Here is an 18,824-nt window from a genome sequence, read left to right as displayed (position 1 = left end):
ATAAATTGTTTGCACTCCTCCTCGGTTAAATGAGTCTCTTGAAGGATCACTATATTAGCTGAAGTGTCTCTTAAGTACTTCAGGATCCTGTCTCTTCTTGCTTTTACCCTTAGGCCATTAACATTCCATGACAGCCATCTCACCATTTGTGTTTTTCCCGTCAAGCTCTTGCCCTCCACCATCATATACTGATCTCAAAATTCTGACCCTCAAGGTGGTCCATAGCACATGAGAACATTTTTGTTTTTCACCCCCCCTTCTACCTATCCCAATCCCCCCACATCTATGCCCTAACCGTTCTCCCCCTCCCCCACCTCCCCTCCATACCCCCCCCCCCCCCTCCCTGGGAAAACCCTTCCAGCTTCCTAAGGCCCAAACCTAGGCCCTTTGAGTGCCGGACACCAGCAGACGTGCTACTCTAGCTTCTATACATAACCCATTTTTTTTTTTTGCTTTATTCTGTTTACGCAACCCGTGTGATCAAACTACATCAGTTAACTATGCACCACCACCTTGGCAGTGCTCCAAAAAACTATCCACATCATCCACAAATCTGAAGGAGTACATTTTATTATTCCACATAACTTTTAAGAAAGCTGGGAATTTTAACTGCACCGTCGCCCCCAATTTCCTTAGGGGCTCAATTCGCTTCCCCAGCTCCCACTGCCTATTTGCAGTTACTACTGACAGGTCGGATCTGATCTCGATCTTTACTTCCCCCACCATAAGGGAGCCCTTCTTCAATGCCATGGCAAGGATCTTCTCTTTTAGGCTATAAGTGAGAAAATTAATCAAGACCCTTCTGGGCTTGGACCGATTTGGCTTCAGTCTGAAGGGATCGTGATGGATCCTCTGTATATCAGCAGCAATCTCCTCTTCAGACTCCTCTATCTGCAGCTCAGATTTTAATAAATGGACCACAAAGCCTTTTAAATCCTCTCCCTCCTTTCCCTCTGGAAGTTTCAAAACTTTCAAATTATTTCTTTGCTGCATATTTTCCAGCCTCTCTAGTCGGTCCTCGTAGGCTCTCTCTCTAAACTTAACCTCTTCGAGCTCCTTACAATTATCCTCGACTGCCGCCTGCATCTCCTTAACCTCCTGTTCAAGTTTTCCTGTCCGTGTATTTAACTCGTCAAACTTAGCCTCCAGTAATCCCACTGCCTCCCTGATACCATCCTGCTTGCTTTTAGATTCCTCAAAGCCCCGATGAACATCTAAATCTAATTTTCTCAGGAGAGCTATAACCATACTATCTGAGTGCATCGCACCTTCCCCTAAAGCGGCACCCTCCTCTTCAATCCCATCAATCTTACCCCCATTCTCATCAGCTCTCTCTTCCATATGTTTTCCTGGTTCTATCGGGATTTTTAATGGGCCCCCTTCTATTGGAGTTTCTGACAGACTGGCAGCCTCGGGCTCCATCTCTACCGCCTCTGCGTCTGGAGCCTCCTCCACCTCCAAAATTTTATAGCGATTTGGACTCAAGTGTTCCGACCAGTCCTCAATTGTTGACTCTCCTTGCTTGCACCCTCTTGCAAGAACCAACGTCTTAGGAACGGGTTTAAAATAAGAATTTAGAGATGGGCTAATGGAGATTTTCTTCCCGATGAATCCTGACCTGCTTGTTTGCGTTTTTTTTTAATTTAAGTTCAGCTTGTAGGAAGTTTTACTCTTCTGCTGTGTGTTGTGCGGGCTCCAACCTCCCCCTACCGGCTTCCCTGCACTTCTCAGTGCATACCCTGAATTGAATTTTTGTGGACTTTTTCCTTTCTCCTTCGGCCGTGTATCCTGCGCCTTACAATTATTTAATTCCCCAGCTATCCTGTGAGGGAATTTCAGAGCGGGGGTGGTCCCTTCTTTCTAGGGGTGGGGAAGTGCTTGCCTGCAAGCGATTCCCCTCCTGTGCTGTCCCTCTCCCCACAGCCCCACCTGCCGAGAACTGAAGCCTTGCCGCCGCCCGCCTACCTCTACCTCTTTCTAGAGCTGCACAGCTCCAGCGCTCGATGCCTTTCAGCGAGGGGACCTCCGTCGATATTCCTGCTATTCCTGCTGCTCCCTTCTCAGCTCCTTTTTCGGCTGTTCTAACTGTCTCCACTGCCGCTAGTGCAGTGCAGCTTGTACTGCCCCCTTCCACGTTCTCCATAGGCTGCCGCCGCCGCCGTCTCCGCTTGTCGGCCTCTTGCTTCCTGCTTCTTGCTTTCTCTCTCAGCTCGAGCCCGCTATGCCGCTATACCGCTGTGCCGCAACTATCAAGCCTTCGCACACATTAACTTACACGGGTAGCGTACTTAAAAGCCGCCGCAGTCCATCGCTGTTACTCGCAATTCCGCCGTAGTTCCACACTTTCACCCGCTACAGCATGCCGCCTACGACCGGCACTCCCGACCAGTCTCTCTAGCTAGCCGCCATGTTCTCCCTAACCCCGCCCCGACCGCGCCGGATGCTATTTTGTAGCAAAAAAATCTCTCCAATTATATCCTTGTATTGGTCACCTTGTCTTTTTATAATATCATTATTTAGGACTGAAACCTCTAAAATTCCCTGCAAAGTCTTCTGAAGCATTAACATAACCTCAAGCATGGATAAGCTGGTGGACCCAGTCACCTCCAAACTACATAAAGGCACTCCTGATGCATCGAGACCGATGACATTTGGGCTCACTGGTCTTTGGTGTCCATTAAAACTAGCTTCCCTCCCAACTGGATTCCCTTCACCCAAGGGGTTGCTACTGTCTGTATTGTCTTCATTCACCACATCTACTCCTATGTCCTGGGTGAATAGTGACAGACACATCCTTGGTGAGGAGGACAGACGAGGTTCCAATGGTAACTCAGCGATATTGAAGTCAGACTGGTTCAGAGCTTCCGTGCTAGATTCTGCTGAGTCTTCGATGGTTTGCGGGGTCTCTAAAACACTTGTCTCCTTACTTGCTATCTCTTTTCCTTTAAAATGTTTCCCGATGAAGTCCTTAATGGATTTTGATACCGCCGACCCCCCTTTGGCGCCGGCTGACTTGGCAGATGTAGGCGCTGGGAGTGGAGTTGAACTCGGGGGTGAAATTTCTCCATTACCCATTACTCCATTAGCCATTACTCTGCTATTGGTTGGTGTTGCCATATCTTTGTTTGCATCGTCCAAATTTTTCGATACGTTGATCACATCCTCCATTCCGGATTTATTTCCTACTTTTTTAGAGTTTTTCTGGACCTTACGTGGTTTGGTTTTCCCTAAGACCATTTGTCTTTTCGAATTCTTCTTTACTTCGTGGCAGAGAATGCAAGGGAGTTTTGTTACACTGGGAGGTTTCTGCCACTTAACGGGTGTGCATCTACTCTCACCCCCAGTTAACTTCCCTTAATTGTTTAACTGTGGCAAAATAAAAAATCAGATTAGGGATTGCCCCTTTCACTTACCTCCGTTTCTGTATGCCCGCACTCCTTCCTCACCTCACCTCTCGAATTTCAGGATCTTCTGTACATTTCTGTGGCAGTCCATTTGCAAGTAAGGCTGTTTAGAGGTAAATTACCATATCTCATTTTTATGTGAATTGTATGGTCACCGGTGAACTGACATCATCCATAAAATTCTTAAACTTATATTTATTGTTAGTCCAGAATTAAATCCGTAGTGTTATGCGCTTATGCAATACGTAGTTTACATTACACCTTTTTGACCAATATCTCGGAGTTGTTTCCCTGTTGATCTAGTGATGTTCGAAGACGTATCCCACAATTTATTCAGCCCAATGGTATAAAGCTGTGTCTTTACGTTGTCCGACCATGTGTTCATTTTCAGACTATTTAAGGATGAAACTTCTTGAAGTCACGCTCTATTCAGAGCCAGTTCCTCTGTGCACCATAATCTACCCCAGTAAGTCAGAGGTCTGAGTTTTATGTTCACAATGCCTCTTATGCCCGTACCAAGCTGTATAGAGAGTATTTGGTGCACCATGTGCTGATTAACCAACATTCTGAGAAACTTATTTTCAGCAGTCGTCAATCCAGAAATGATGTTATAGCTCCACAATCCTGCCCCATAGAACGAAGATCCCAACACTTCAGCACAGTGGACCTCCAGTGCAGGTGACTCTGATCTGGTGCTGGTACAGTTAACGATGGCTGTTCTCATTGACCAGAGTCCTAAGGTGCACCATGTAGAGATTGAAGATGATTGGGAACAAGGTACGTTGTGCAGGAAATCGTGATATTCTAGGACCTGGATGTGCCCAAGTGAGCAAACTCGTGTCAGGGCGGGGGTGCGAGTGGAGGATGTGGCCGGTCTCAAAGAAGTCTGAGAGGTCCCGCAGTATCAGGAGGGAGAGGACGATGGAATAGTATCCTGGGAACACCCCTGTTTTGTCCTTGGACACAGCTCCGATATGGCAGGCCTGTTCTGTTAATCATTTCAGAGACTCGTCTTGCATTTGCACAAGCTGTGTAAGCTGTTACAGGTTCTATCGGAGGTCCACTAACTAAAATCTCTTCTGCAGGTGCTTGAGGTGAAGTAATGCTAAATCTGCCCCAAACAGTCCTCTTTCAGTGTGGACGTTACCAGCTCAGCTGCCTCAGGCTCCACCTGCGAAGGTCATAACTCTACTCATTTCATATTCCTCTATACAATGCCTGTACCTCGTGAATGAGTCACGTGATGGTCGTGCCGCTTGTCCCGGGCACATGGGGGATTCTTGCCGTCTCCTCCATTGGTGCTACTTCTGATTAGTGCCCTTCCGATGGATTACGGCCCACATCTCTGTACTGGGGGAATGTTTGACATTGTGCAGACATCTGTCCATCAATTGTTCTGTTTGCTTCCTCATCCCCAGCATCTCAATTTGAGAATAAGAGGTAAACATTGAATGGCTCCTTCTGCCAGCTTTATGGCTCGTTAAAAGGCTGATTGGTGGAGAAGAAAGCACGAGATGCCAATGTCCACCTAAAGTTCTTATAGGTTATACAAGCTTCACCTGTCCACGCCCACTTGCTGCTGTCTCATGTCACCCTATTTCATCTGATTACTGTGCTATACAATAAATGTTATATAGTTACGTCTGAAAGCTGTGCTACTAGCACTTCTAAATCATTAATAAACAGTTTAGTTCACCTGATCTTGTTGGGGAGAACATTGATCTAGATTAGTTTTCTTTTCTGCAGCGTGTGTAGGTCAGGCCTCAGCGCAGGGACGCACCGTATGGTGTATTATATTATCTCGTAATTATTATTCTTATTTTTCGGCTTTACAAGGAAACAAATAGTACTCATTATCCCTAATGTCAAACACATCGTGGAAAAGGAGAGTCGGATACTTTTTCTGCGCATCGTAGCTGAGATGTCAGGTTTACCAGCAACTTCAGATTGGTGTTTGTTCAGGTGGCGGTATCAGACTGCCCTCTTGTGGCGCTCTAGCTGTATGGCGAATACCAGCATCAATCCACCGAAGGAGCTCTGTCGGGTAAGTTTATTGCATAGAGATCACACTAACCGACAGGAGCAGTCCGCTCTTTGCCTCCACCTCCCCCTACATTCTCTACTCAAGCGCCCACTTCTAGAAGGTTGAATCACATTCCAACCTACTTTAGACATAGAAGAACATAAGACTGCCTTCGTGGAGCGCTCTCATTTCAGGGACAACCATGCTCTATTAGAGGAGAAAAATACACCCCCCCCTCCCCTAGCTGCTGCTGGCCTAACCTGTTGTTTCGAGGGAATCGAAGTCTAAACTGCCAGATTTCGCAGGGTAACTAAAGCCTTTTGTTTTCTCCGTCCGCAGCCCAGAGCATAGGTTTCTTGACGTTTCCTCTACAAGGTCAGGTTCGAAGTGGTCCGATCCAACGAGAATTTGTGTCCCTAAAGTCCTGTGTGCTGTATCTGGTAGATGATAAACCCGTTGGAGAAACTATGGGGTAAGTGGTAGAGAAATCCAGGACTATACTCCCACTCTACGTGTATTCATCTCAATCAGGGGAGCCTTCTGTGGATTTCTATCAGGAAGCTGCTGGGATCTGGGATTTCAAGGGATTATGGATTTGCCAAATCCCAATTAGCAGGCAGCAGATAGGAATATGATACAAGAGTGAAATTAGAAATGAGGCCACGAATTCTCAGGCGTTTGCTCCAGTTGAAAAACTTTTAATTTCTGATTCTTCCATTAAAGCTCCAGAAGTCCTCAGGCTAACCCGAAAGTGAGGATGCCAAGTGTCCGTGGGAGCCCACGTGCTCTGTCTCCCATACTTTTCAACCATAGGAGTAACTCAGTGGCTGAAATATTTCAGAATCCTGACAAAGCACTCTGAGGTTGCAGATCAGTGGAAACCAGGGCAAAAGTAGGAGTGCGTTTGTGTTCCTTTATTTGCGTTGAAATAATGCAGGCCAATTGTGTAAATAACTATGAATGACTAACAGTGTCTTCAGCTCGAAAAAAAGATTCGTTTTTAGGTCAGGTCTGGAATTTGTTCTTTTTGCAACCAAAGTTTTTTTTGACTGTCCAAAAATGGTATGGTGCTCTGTTACTGTTTATGAATTGGAAAATCTGTATGTTCCAGAATAAAAAAAAAGAGTTGAGAAGAATCTCCCAACAAAATGTTGAATGGCTCTTGAAATATGCCTCTCCAATCCTGGAAACCCGCTCTATCTCCCAGGATTCTTTAGTCCAGATCCTCTTTACCACTGTCTTTGCTTTTCTATTTTCTATGCTCCGACTTTTCTTTTTACCGTTTTTCCATTCAATCTGATCATTCCATTACTGACCTTTAGCTCAAAAGTGCTCTGCTTGTGTCTGTTTCTTAAGTTTATCTTTTAAGATTATTGTGACTTACACCCATGTGCCTACATTGCCTGACAAACTACTGACGTCTAGCGGCTCTCTGTGCCCCCACAATTAGTACACCGTCCGTCAGGCCAGACACAAAGTGCAACAAGAATCTGCAATGCAATAGGTCTCGCATTTTTGCGGGTTTGAGCTATATGCATTAAAAATTACATGCCGTTTTGGTTTTTTAAACATAAATAAAGGGCATTGTCATTTACAGTGCCAATAGCTTAAACTCTCGCAAATGCATTCCAAATGCTTGAAGGCTTTGCTGAGTTACCCCCTTCTGTCTCCCATGGCCCCTGAAGAGCTCCCCGTTTGCTACGAGTTAAATAAACAAGCCGGTGGTCACAACTGCACACGAGAGACCCTCCTGCAGTAAGAGAAACACTGTACCGTGTAACAAGCGAAGTAAAAGGGACAGTCCTCATGGGAGGATACAAATGAAGACAAGGCAGTACTAAGGAGGGATTAACAAGACTAATAACGAATCAGAAGCCAGCATTTACGAAGGGCGTTGACACAAGCCGATGACGAATGTGGGTGGAGAGTGGATGGGGCTTCAAGTACATACTCCAGTACAGCATGGCTCGCAGAGCGGCTAACGCAGGCGCTGCCCAGGCTCGACCTAAAAAAGAAAAAAAGCAAGGCAATAGGACTTAATTTATGCACCCAGGATTTGATCAACATATCTGTATCATCTCCCCACCTTGCTCCAATTTAGAATAGAGGGGATGGCACATCTTTTTAGAGAATACTATTTCACAAGAAAGTAACAGCCCATCGTCAAACTTCCTTCACTGACTCCCTTTAATGCTAAACAGTATCCTGTGCCTCGTGACTTTGTTTGCTTAGTGCACATACCACATAAATGCAATGTACACAATACTTTCAATATGCGCTATTACAACTCTTATTGGTCTTTCTGCTTAGTCCAGTCCTCCCTCAGGAAACTCAGAAATGTTTCTTAAAATTCATCAATCTGTTCACCCCTGTGCATGCATGTTCTTTGAATTCTTGGATTCCTCTGTTCTGCTTCGAGCCTTCCCTGAAGAGAGCATCCCTAAATTGGGAACATTCTTTTTTCCTCTCTTTGTCTACAATTGTTCCACTTCATGGAACTAACTCCTGGTCTTAAACTACTCTAAATCAAGTTTGTGTTGAACACAAATCAGCAACTTTTCTATATTTTTCCTCCATTTCACTGAACCTCTTTCTTCTCGGTCTTTTTTTCTGTACTCTGGTATGATAACTCCGGTTTTAACACATTTGTTGCTCTGTTTATCTGTTCTTTGGATGGCACGTTCTCAGCCAAATAATTTATTTGAAACTAGCCATTTTTGGGGCACTTCTACTTTGTGCAGTACACAGAAGAAAAACATTGTTTTATTCGATTTCTGTTGTGCTCTGTTCTCTGAAACTATGTTCCGCTTGTCACCTTTCGAACAATAACTTAAGTAAATGTTGTAACAGGTAGAACAACTCAAAGAGGAACTAAGTGCGAAGGAGACTCAAGGAGAGGAACTGAAAAGAAAAGCATCAGTTCTCCAGACCGAGGTCTATGCCGTAAGACTTCTCTATTAAATGTGCGGCGCATGCACCGAGGTGGCCTGCTAATGCTGGGGCTTTCTGGGGCTCACGTAACTCACTCCACTTATGCACTGCTGCTTTAAGTATCACCAGTACTAACCCACTAATCCGATGTATCTGCTTCGATTGCTTCTCTCTTTCAAATAGCTTGACATCGCGCCCATCCCTTTAATGGCCATCAAAACGGATGCACTGTTGAGTGGCAGAAAAAAGCCTGGCGCTTTTTTTGAGGCACCCTGACATACTGTGATACTGTACCTTTTATGAAAACGAGACCTTTGTGCTGCACAAATGATGACTTCCGTTTTCTGGCATAGTACATGAGGGTTAGGGCAGGGCATTGATTGTTTCTTGTCATTGCTCTACATTGGTAATCATGCAATGGAAGTCCTACAGACATATGGTAAGTGCTTAACTTAAGTGTCTGTTATTTTTAAACCACCTAGATGTCCCACACCCTTCTAAAAATACCAGAATACAATGAAACTATTTCTGTCCTTGGGTGTAGCATCAAGGTCTTGTTTCCATTTATTTGTTTTTCACCATGGATGGTCACATTTAAAATCTAAGCACTTGCTTCTGCATTACAATTTAAGCACCTTCTCACCTGTATAGAGTACAGAGCCTACAGTGGCTTAGGTTACCATTTTTGCACAGCACTACACAAACATCATCTACACTCTGCACACATTAAAGCATGGCACCCCATTTGCTGCTCTGGATATAGCTTATAGGTGACTGGATGTGTTTGGTTTGACTTTCGCTGTGTAGACCCTGAGTGAGCAGACCTGATTCTTCCAGTGCTCCTGTCAGGAGATAGTAAGCAGATGTGCAAGCATTGTAGTAAGAACCCCTTCTTCTCTTTAAGAGAATAACATTGTAACTTTAATTTATTTGAAGGGAAGCTGTCTAAATATTTTACCAACCATGACCTTTGTATTGTCTCATTTATTTTGTATTTTATCCTTTCGTAAATCACTTATCTCACAGGCTGCCACATTTTTAATATGTCGTGTAAGTAGACATCTGGATTTATTGTAGCTCAGTCAAAATGTAAAATGCTATTTGTGACAACCGTACCTTCTGACCTGGAATTTCTCTGAATAATGTCCCATAGAACGTTTTCTAGAAGCTTTCCTGCATGCATTATTTCCTCTCACCTTAACTCAATCACTACAGATTTTATTTGGCAAACTAAGTTTTCCAAATGTATTCTTCTTGTTCTCCACTATTGGACATTGTATAGTTTCACATGCTTGAATCATTCATGTTGTTCAGCTGAGAGTCCCGCGGTAAAAATAGAGAGCAGTACAATGTTCAAGATGGACAAAAAGCTTTGGCACAGTAACTAAAGTAGCCTGTTAACATAATTTAAACAAGCATTAGAAATGCAATCGGGCTCGGATTTATTTGAGTTTGAGCTAATGGCATTGTAAATGCCAATGTATTGTTGCTATGTGTTATGGAGTGTGTTCATGTGGTGTGTACTGCCAGTGATCTCCTTGTGAGTGTGAGAATATTGCACCACTTGCCTGTGATGTCCTTCTTGTGAGTGTGAGAAGCTTGCACCTCTGCTGCCTGTGGTCTCCTTGTGAGTGTAAGAAGCTTGCACTGCTGCTGCCTGTGATGTCGTTCTTGTGAGTGGGAGAAGATTGCACCTCAGCTGCCTGTGGTCTCCTTGTGAGTGTATGCACTGTCATCGCTAGCCTGTAGATATGCACTGTCATCGCTAGCCTGTAGATATGCATTGGCTTCACTAGCCTGTAGATATGCACTGTCATCGCTAGCCTGTAGATATGCATTGGCTTCACTAGCCTGTAGATATGCGCTGTCATTGCTATCCTGTAGATATGCGCTGTCATCGCTAGCCTGTAGATATGCATTATCATCGCTAGCCTGTAGATCTGCACTGTCATCGCTAGCCTGTAGATATGCTCTGTCATCGCTAGCCTGTAGATATGCTCTGTCATCGCTAGCCTGTAGATATGCACTGTCATCGCTAGCCTGTAGACATGCATTGTCATCGCTAGCCTGTAGATATGCTCTGTCATCGCTAGCCTGTAGATATGCTCTGTCATCGCTAGCCTGTAGATATGCTCTGTCATCGCTAGCCTGTAGATATGCACTGTCATCGCTAGCCTGTAGATATGCATTGGCTTCACTAGCCTGTAGATATGCACTGACATCGCTAGCCTGTAGATATGCACTGTCATCGCTAGCCTGTAGATATGCACTGTCATCGCTAGCCTGTAGATATGCACTGTCATCGCTAGCCTGTAGATATGCTCTGTCATCGCTAGCCTGTAGATATGCACTGTCATCGCTAGCCTGTAGATATGCATTGGCTTCACTAGCCTGTAGATATGCTCTGTCATCGCTAGCCTGTAGATATGCGCTGTCATTGCTATCCTGTAGATATGCGCTGTCGTCGCTAGCCTGTAGATATGCATTATCATCGCTAGCCTGTAGATATGCACTGTCATCGCTAGCCTGTAGATATGCTCTGTCATCGCTAGCCTGTAGATATGCGCTGTCATTGCTATCCTGTAGATATGCGCTGTCGTCGCTAGCCTGTAGATATGCATTATCATCGCTAGCCTGTAGATATGCACTGTCATCGCTAGCCTGTAGATATGCACTGTCATCGCTAGCCTGTAGATATGCACTGTCATCGCTAGCCTGTAGATATGCATTGGCTTCACTAGCCTGTAGATATGCATTGGCTTCACTAGCCTGTAGATATGCTCTGTCATCGCTAGCCTGTAGATATGCACGGTCATCGCTAGCCTGTAGATATGCATTGGCTTCACTAGCCTGTAGATATGCATTGGCTTCACTAGCCTGTAGATATGCACTGTCATCGCTGTCATCGCTAGCCTGTAGATATGCATTGGCTTCACTAGCCTGTAGATATGCACCGTCATCGCTAGCCTGTAGATATGCACTGTCATCGCTAACCTGTAGATATGCACTGTCATCGCAAGCCTGTAGATATGCATTGGCTTCACTAGCCTGTAGATATGCACTGTCATCGCTAGCCTGTAGATATGCATTGGCTTCAGTAGCCTGTAGATATGCGCAGTCATTGCTATCCTGTAGATATGCGCTGTCATCGCTAGCCTGTAGATATGCATTATCATCGCTATCCTGTAGATATGCACTGTCATCGCTAGCCGGTAGATATGCGCTATCATCGCTAGCCTGTAGATATGCATTGGCTTCACAAGCCTGTAGATATGCACTGTCATCGCTAGCCTGTAGATATGCACTGTCATCGCTAGCCTGTAGATATGCACTCTCATCGCAAGCCTGTAGATATGCACTGTCATCGCAAGCCTGTAGATATGCATTGGCTTCACTAGCCTGTAGATATGCACTGTCATCACTAGCCTGTAGATATGCATTGGCTTCAGTAGCCTGTAGAAATGCGCTGTCATTGCTATCCTGTAGATATGCGCTGTCATCGCTAGCCTGTAGATATGCACTGTCATCGCTAGCCTGTAGATATGCATTGGCTTCACTAGCCTGCAGATATGCGCTGTCATTGCTATCCTGTAGATATGCGCTGTCATCGCTAGCCTGTAGATATGCATTGGCTTCACTAGCCTGTAGATATGCGCTGTCATTGCTATCCTGTAGATATGCGCTGTCATCGCTAGCCTGTAGATATGCATTATCATCGCTAGCCTGTAGATATGCACTGTCATCGCTAGGCTGTAGATATGCCTTATCATCGCTAGCCTGTAGATATGCACTGTCATCGCTAGCCTGTAGATATGCATTGGCTTCACTAGCCTGTAGATATGCACTGTCATCGCTAGCCTGTAGATATGCATTGGCTTCACTAGCCTGTAGATATGCACCGTCATCGCTAGCCTGTAGATATGCACTGTCATCGCTAGCCTGTAGATATGCATTGGCTTCACTAGCCTGTAGATATGCTCTGTCATCGCTAGCCTGTAGATATGCATTGGCTTCACTAGCCTGTAGATATGCACTGTCATCGCTAGCCTGTAGATATGCGCTGTCATCGCTAGCCTGTAGATATGCGCTGTCATTGCTATCCTGTAGATATGCGCTGTCGTCGCTAGCCTGTAGATATGCATTATCATCGCTAGCCTGTAGATATGCATTATCATCGCTAGCCTGTAGATATGCACTGTCATCGCTAGCCTGTAGATATGCATTGGCTTCACTAGCCTGTAGATATGCACTGTCATCGCTAGCCTGTAGATATGCATTGGCTTCACTAGCCTGTAGATATGCACCGTCATCGCTAGCCTGTAGATATGCACTGTCATCGCAAGCCTGTAGATATGCACTGTCATCGCAAGCCTGTAGATATGCATTATCATCGCTAGCCTGTAGATATGCACTGTCATCGCTAGCCTGTAGATATGCTCTGTCATCGCTAGCCTGTAGATATGCACTGTCATCACTAGCCTGTAGATATGCATTGGCTTCACTAGCCTGTAGATATGCACTGTCATCGCTAGCCTGTAGATATGCATTGTCATCGCAAGCCTGTAGATATGCACTGTCATCGCTAGCCTGTAGATATGCACTGTCATCGCTAGCCTGTAGATATGCATTGGCTTCACTAGCCTGTAGATATGCACTGTCATCGCTAGCCTGTAGATATGCGCTGTCATTGCTATCCTGTAGATATGCACTGTCGTCGCTAGCCTGTAGATATGCATTATCATCGCTAGCCTGTAGATATGCACTGTCATCGCTAGCCTGTAGATATGCACTGTCATCGCTAGCCTGTAGATATGCATTGGCTTCACTAGCCTGTAGATATGCATTGGCTTCACTAGCCTGTCGCACGTGTGACTCCACTCAGCCTTTCATCCTTCTGAGGTTGATAAAATGAGTACCACCGAGTCGGATAACAGTAAACATCTGTTATCTGTCAACAGCAGCACGCGAGCTCTTGTGGGGTAAAGTGGCGCTCTGTAAATGCATGTTATATAAGAGAGAGAGAGACATTTTCAGCAGAGCAAGAAGGTTTCAAACATCCAGGCAAATCACCTCACATTTCTGGCAGTTTTATTCACATCCCAGTCTATTGCCGAGATTGTGAGCTGAATCGCGACCCAGGAGAGGACTCGAAACCACTTCCACATGGCATTTTTTCCACGTACGGCCAAAGAATGGAATGTTATTATTATTTTTTTTGGGTGCATGCACATTGTCAAACTTCTCCCGTACTGCTGATTTAAAGCTCGGTAAGCCCCCACAGAGCTGCTTTTTAATTGCTTCCGAGGGATGCAGGTCAGATCTCCAGTTAGCCGCAGCGCCTTGTGGTTGCAAAAGCCATACTGTGGCTTTTATTTGCATTTCGAAAACTTTTTTTTTTAACTTATTAATGGCATGTAGGTAAATCATTATTTTTAATAAACGGAAGAGAAGCCTACGGTAGAGGAATACCGTTCACAGAATTATGCTTTAAGGTCCTACTTAAAAGCATTCTTTCATCGTCACATTTTTTTTTGATAGTTTCCATAACCTCGGCTAAACGAGCGCTCACAAACCTTTCCCTCTCCATTTTTAAAGAGGACTCGAATTTCACTTCCTAATTGGCTCGAACCATTGATGAGGCATTTCCTATTTGAAGAAAACGTCTCATTTAAATAGCTGCGCTTCGGTTGAATCTGTTCTCGAAATTTAGCAATCGTAAAGTGTAACACTAAAGAAAAATGTTAATTACTCGCAGGAGCGGCTGTCAATGCCGGAATTCGCCCCCGTGCGCCTTGAGGTGGCAGGAGATGTAAGTCGCGGCCTATGCATACATTTGCATCTTTCACTGAAGAATCTTTCAGCGCTCCCACAAAGGGTCCTAGGCTCGCTTACCGTGTCACTGTTCTGTTGCATGCAATGGTGAACGCGCTCGCACCATCTGGATTGCATTACACGGGCACTCTGACAGCTCGTAATTAAGATTAATCACTCTGCCGTGCTCGTTCTCGCACACAATATGCCACATCGGGCACGCGTAAATTACTTACAGCCTATCACGTCAACGCTACTACATACACAGCACAGCGAAGACGAATCACTAGGCAGATGACAGAATACACTAAGGAATGTGTCTGTTCAGAGCCCTAGAGATCCTTTCTTTCTTCTTTAGCATTAGGAGCTCGAAGCTCCACCCCCTTCGTGGGCGTAGGCCGAGCCCTAAAAAGATCCAACGTTTAGCACGCAGCACACACTTCACCCTGCCCTACCCAGGTCAGCGTGCTCAGATTTCCACCACCAGATGTGTGGGAAAGGAGTCCCTTGAGCTCTTCTGAGTCAGTCACATATGAGTAGGATACTACTGCCCCAGTGTGCGTGTGCCGAATATGGGTCCTTACAACGTATGCTTTGTTCCGCAGGCAATTACAACGCGGTTGTTACAACTACTGCGTTGTACCAACTCATACCAATACCCCCAAAGTCGTAACAACGACTTGCTCTAGCGGGGGTGCTGGATGTTGGAATAGTATAATTCATTATTCCAACTCCAGTATGTGCAATAGTAGGGAAGGTGTTGGATTTGAACTCCAACACCCTCTGAACCCTCCACAAGTTGTTGTTCCGACTTGCGGAGTAATGGTATGCGTTGTGCAACGACCGCGTTTAATTGCCTGCGGGGAAAAGGATTAGTGGTAAACGATGTTTACCGCATGTTCCTTATGGTAGAAGTGCCTACTTATGCATCTCCCGTGCTTAGTGCCTCCACTCCCAGCATGTGTAGCTACAGCAGGCTCTGTGCATGTGTGCTTTGCAGTACTCATCTGCCTGAAGCTGCTTCTTAGTCAGTCACTTGCTCCTGGTGCTTCCGAGAGACAACGGGACAAAGATGGCCTATGGGAAGGAGCTCCTCCAAGAGCCCCTGGGTTGAGGATCACTAGAAAACTGTGTAAACCACTGTAATGAAGAAAAATCCCGGCGAATTAGAAAACTTCAAGATACCCGAAACAGGATTACTTGATTAATAGATCAGAAGGTAGGCTCTGCAGGACGACCGTGATGACGGTCATCGGGACGATGAAGGGAGAGACATCCTTGCATCTGGGTTAGTGAATTAGCAAACTTCAAGATACCTGAAACAGGATTACTTGATAAATAGATCAGAAGGCAGGCTCTGCAGGACGACGGTGATGACTGTCATCAGGACGTTGAAGGGAGAGACATCCTTGCGTTTGGGTTAGCGTCCGACATAGGAGATGAGGTCACTTGTGGCTAGGGAGCACGGGCCGCAAGCTGCTGAGCGTCTCAAGAGTAGCTCGCCGTGACCTGGGCCGCCATAAGCCCAGTTTTTCTCCTGCTCCACTCAACGTCCGTGCGCTACATGCAAGAAGGTCGCCCTGTACTATAGAGGAGGGGGTGTCAGTCGAGCAGAGAAGACTCACGGCCCTCGCATGGAGAGCCTGACCAGCCCAACTGGCCTGGAGCATTTCTCCCCTGCTTCTCTACCAATATGTCAGACCGCGCTAAAATAATGGTGATTGAAAGAGGACTTTAGACCAGATAGCACACTCTATAAGTGGAGCTGCCTTCTATGACTGGTGATCTCTGGCCAACCTCTGCCACAAAACTGAGAGAGGACTGGGCACTCTCTTCCAATTTTAGTAAATTGCTACAAACAGAATCGGCCATATTGCAATAGGCATACATAGATAATCTTTGGCTACCCCTGCAGCAAAACTGAGAGAGGTCTGGGCTCACTATTACTATAAAGAAAATCCTAAAAGGAAAGAAGCCTCACTGGGTTCTCTTACAATAAAGATGATCATACAAATGGAAGCAGCCATACCACATTAGTCATATGCAGATTAACACCCTGCTTGTCTAAATTCCATTAGCTGATTGTGGGGAGGTTGATACCCCCTCCCAGACTCAAATTCAGCGCTCAGATTTTTTTTTGTCCTACAAGCTCCTACCCCACTGCGTGAAGCCATCAAGACCAATCTAATCTTGCACGAGACGCACAGCAAAATGGTGGAATGCGTTTTACTCCCTCAAAGCAGTTGAAACCTCACACAACATTTCCTGTGGCCTCAAACTGGTTATAGCACCCTCCCCCTTACAAAAACCGAAAGCCACTATATCATTTTATAAAAATGGCAACAGCCTTATCTAAGGAGCGGATAATGACCACACGTATTTGACTCACTGTTTAATGACCTGAAAAGGCAAACTCCCCAGTTATCCGTCTCCTACTCTGATCCAAAACCAGTACCATAGACCCACCAACACTGCCTTTAGAACTTCATCAAACAGCAATTGTAGCCCTCCAGTCAACACAGCTTTGCAGTGTTTCCAACTAGACCCTTCGACAAACAGCTCCATTGGCCTGAAGAGCAACCATTCTACAACTGGAAGGGGGTTCAGAGCACAAGAAACATCCCCCAAAACAGAGGCGGTGTTTCAATCCCTCAGGGTTTAATCAACCAAACGTAAAGCCCGACCACCTCCCTACCTTAAGACAAATTAGACAGTAGGCTCCGAGAAGACAGCACAGGGCTGACCTAACTAAAAAAACTTGATGTAAGATGGACAAGCTCCACACAGGGATAAACACCTCCAAAGGAAAAACGAAGGCAGGTCATTAAAGCACTTAAACGCTCTCAATGAATGGTAATATGCTCTGTCAGTGTCTAACACACAACCTGCCTGTAAACCAGATCGACATTTTGCAACTACTCGGGAAAGACTTAGAATGGGTCAAAAAGAAAATATTCACACTTCTATTTACTGCAGAGATGTTCATGCCCTCTAGTAAGGTCTCTGATTCCCCAGCCAGCAGAAAACACATCTACAACAGCAGATCCGCACCACCCTGAGACTTCAAGCTTTACTGCCCGAGAAGAGTGAACAGTCACCTCTCAGAAGAAGAGGTAAACTCTCTTCTAAGATACTACCAGACCACACATAATACCTCCCCCCACACATCATCCAACATCCTGATCGTCCGGATATCCAACTGCAACCCTCTGCTAGTCAACCACAACAGCCTGATCCAGAGTGCAACGAACACAATGCCCACTACAGTGACTCAAAAAACAGTGACCGACCTGAAATGTATGCTGCACATCTGCTAATCAGCTGCAAAACACGCAACCGATATAGCGTATATGACCCTAGCACATGATCAAGACATTCCCTTCCTAACTGAAATCTGACTAAACCCAACGGCAGCCCTAACAACTGGACCTTTCATTCCCACGGATTTCCCCATGTTACGTCTAGATCGCACTTTGAAGCATAATGTTCGAGGCATGTTGGCTGCTAAATTCACATCTGTGCATAGATCGCCGCCTAGTGTTGGGTCCGGATGATTGCACTTTTTTGTCCTGGAAGAGTCTTCGAAGTATCACGAGATAGGTGGCTCCTCCCCTGGACTACAGTGCACATGGGTATCCTCTTCATGCACAGATTGTTTTTTTCCGCCATTGGTTTCGGATGCTAACTCCTACACTCCAAATCGGAATCGAAAACAAACTTTTCTAAAGGCCTTCGTTTCCGTCGGTATTGTTCTCGATCGGTACCTCTCTACTCGATCCATACTTCCATCTCGGATCGGACATCGTCGCCGGCCTTTGGGCCTATTCGACGCCACGTGAGCCGACCGTCGATGGAAAGAAGCCCCTTCAAAAGGTGCCCTCAATGCAACGCAAAGTTCCCCCATACTGATAAACACTCAGAATGCAACAAGTGCCTTTCCCAAGACCATAGGGAAGAAACCTGCCCGGCCTGCGCCCAGTTCCGGTCGAAGAAGACCATACGGATCCGACGGGCCGCTAAGCAAGAAATGCAGCGACAGGCACCGGAACCGGACAACATCTTCGATGATGACCAGGATCTACCGGATGCTCAAGACTCTGACCTAGAGATCGTCACAATCGAGGACTACTCCGACGAGATCCCGTCGGCCCAGATCGTGAGTACACTGCCCCCGACACCACTTGACCCGTTACTAAAGGCTCCGGTCGAGGCATTGCCAACAGGCTTTAGCCAAGATCATAAGAAACTTTAGCCAAGATCATAAGAAACTTTCGACAGCCCCGCCTTCCGGCTCGGCTCCGAAAACGAAACCTTCAGACACCCCAGGGCCTAGTACCCCCCCCCCCCGAAGAAGGTTCCAGAGCCTAAAAAGATCACCGACCCGAAGGGCGTCGATCCTAAAAAACTGCCAAAGGGCGTCCCGCCAAAGAAGACTGTCGACCCCACAAAGGCCGCTCAGCCAAAAGCCGTCGACTCCAAAAAATCGGTCGACCCGAACAAGGGCACGAAACCGAAGGGCACCGAACCAAGGAAGGTCGTCGAGCCGACCAAACCTACGGTTCCAAAGACTGTCGGCCCGGCATCCGGTGCCGTACCGAAACTGGACAAAATCGTCGACCCGAAGTTAACGGCTCCAAAAACACCGGTCGATCCAA

The 18,824-nt window shown here is 46.0% G+C and overlaps 1 protein-coding gene across 10 annotated transcripts in view; it reads left to right on the top strand.

The window, feature by feature from the left end:
- ERC1 (ELKS/RAB6-interacting/CAST family member 1) overlaps window positions 1-18,824 on the top strand; it is a 2,156,751-nt gene that overhangs the window by 423,255 nt on the left and 1,714,672 nt on the right. For 4 of the 10 annotated variants that reach the window (XM_078673686.1, XM_078673691.1, XM_078673684.1 and 1 more), the window contains exon 6: window positions 8,278-8,370. The exons of 3 other annotated variants lie outside the window; for them this stretch is intronic. In XM_078673686.1, the coding sequence (XP_078529812.1) occupies window positions 8,278-8,370 (93 nt within the window). The remainder of the gene's footprint in view (window positions 1-8,277; window positions 8,371-18,824) is intronic. 3 more of the 10 variants (XM_078673693.1, XM_078673687.1, XM_078673685.1) reach the window with 1 other exon arrangement.

This window comes from Lissotriton helveticus, chromosome 1_1 (assembly GCF_964261635.1).
Source record: "Lissotriton helveticus chromosome 1_1, aLisHel1.1, whole genome shotgun sequence".
Lineage (NCBI taxonomy): Eukaryota > Metazoa > Chordata > Amphibia > Caudata > Salamandridae > Lissotriton > Lissotriton helveticus.
This window is presented reverse-complemented; position numbering and strand designations above follow the sequence as displayed.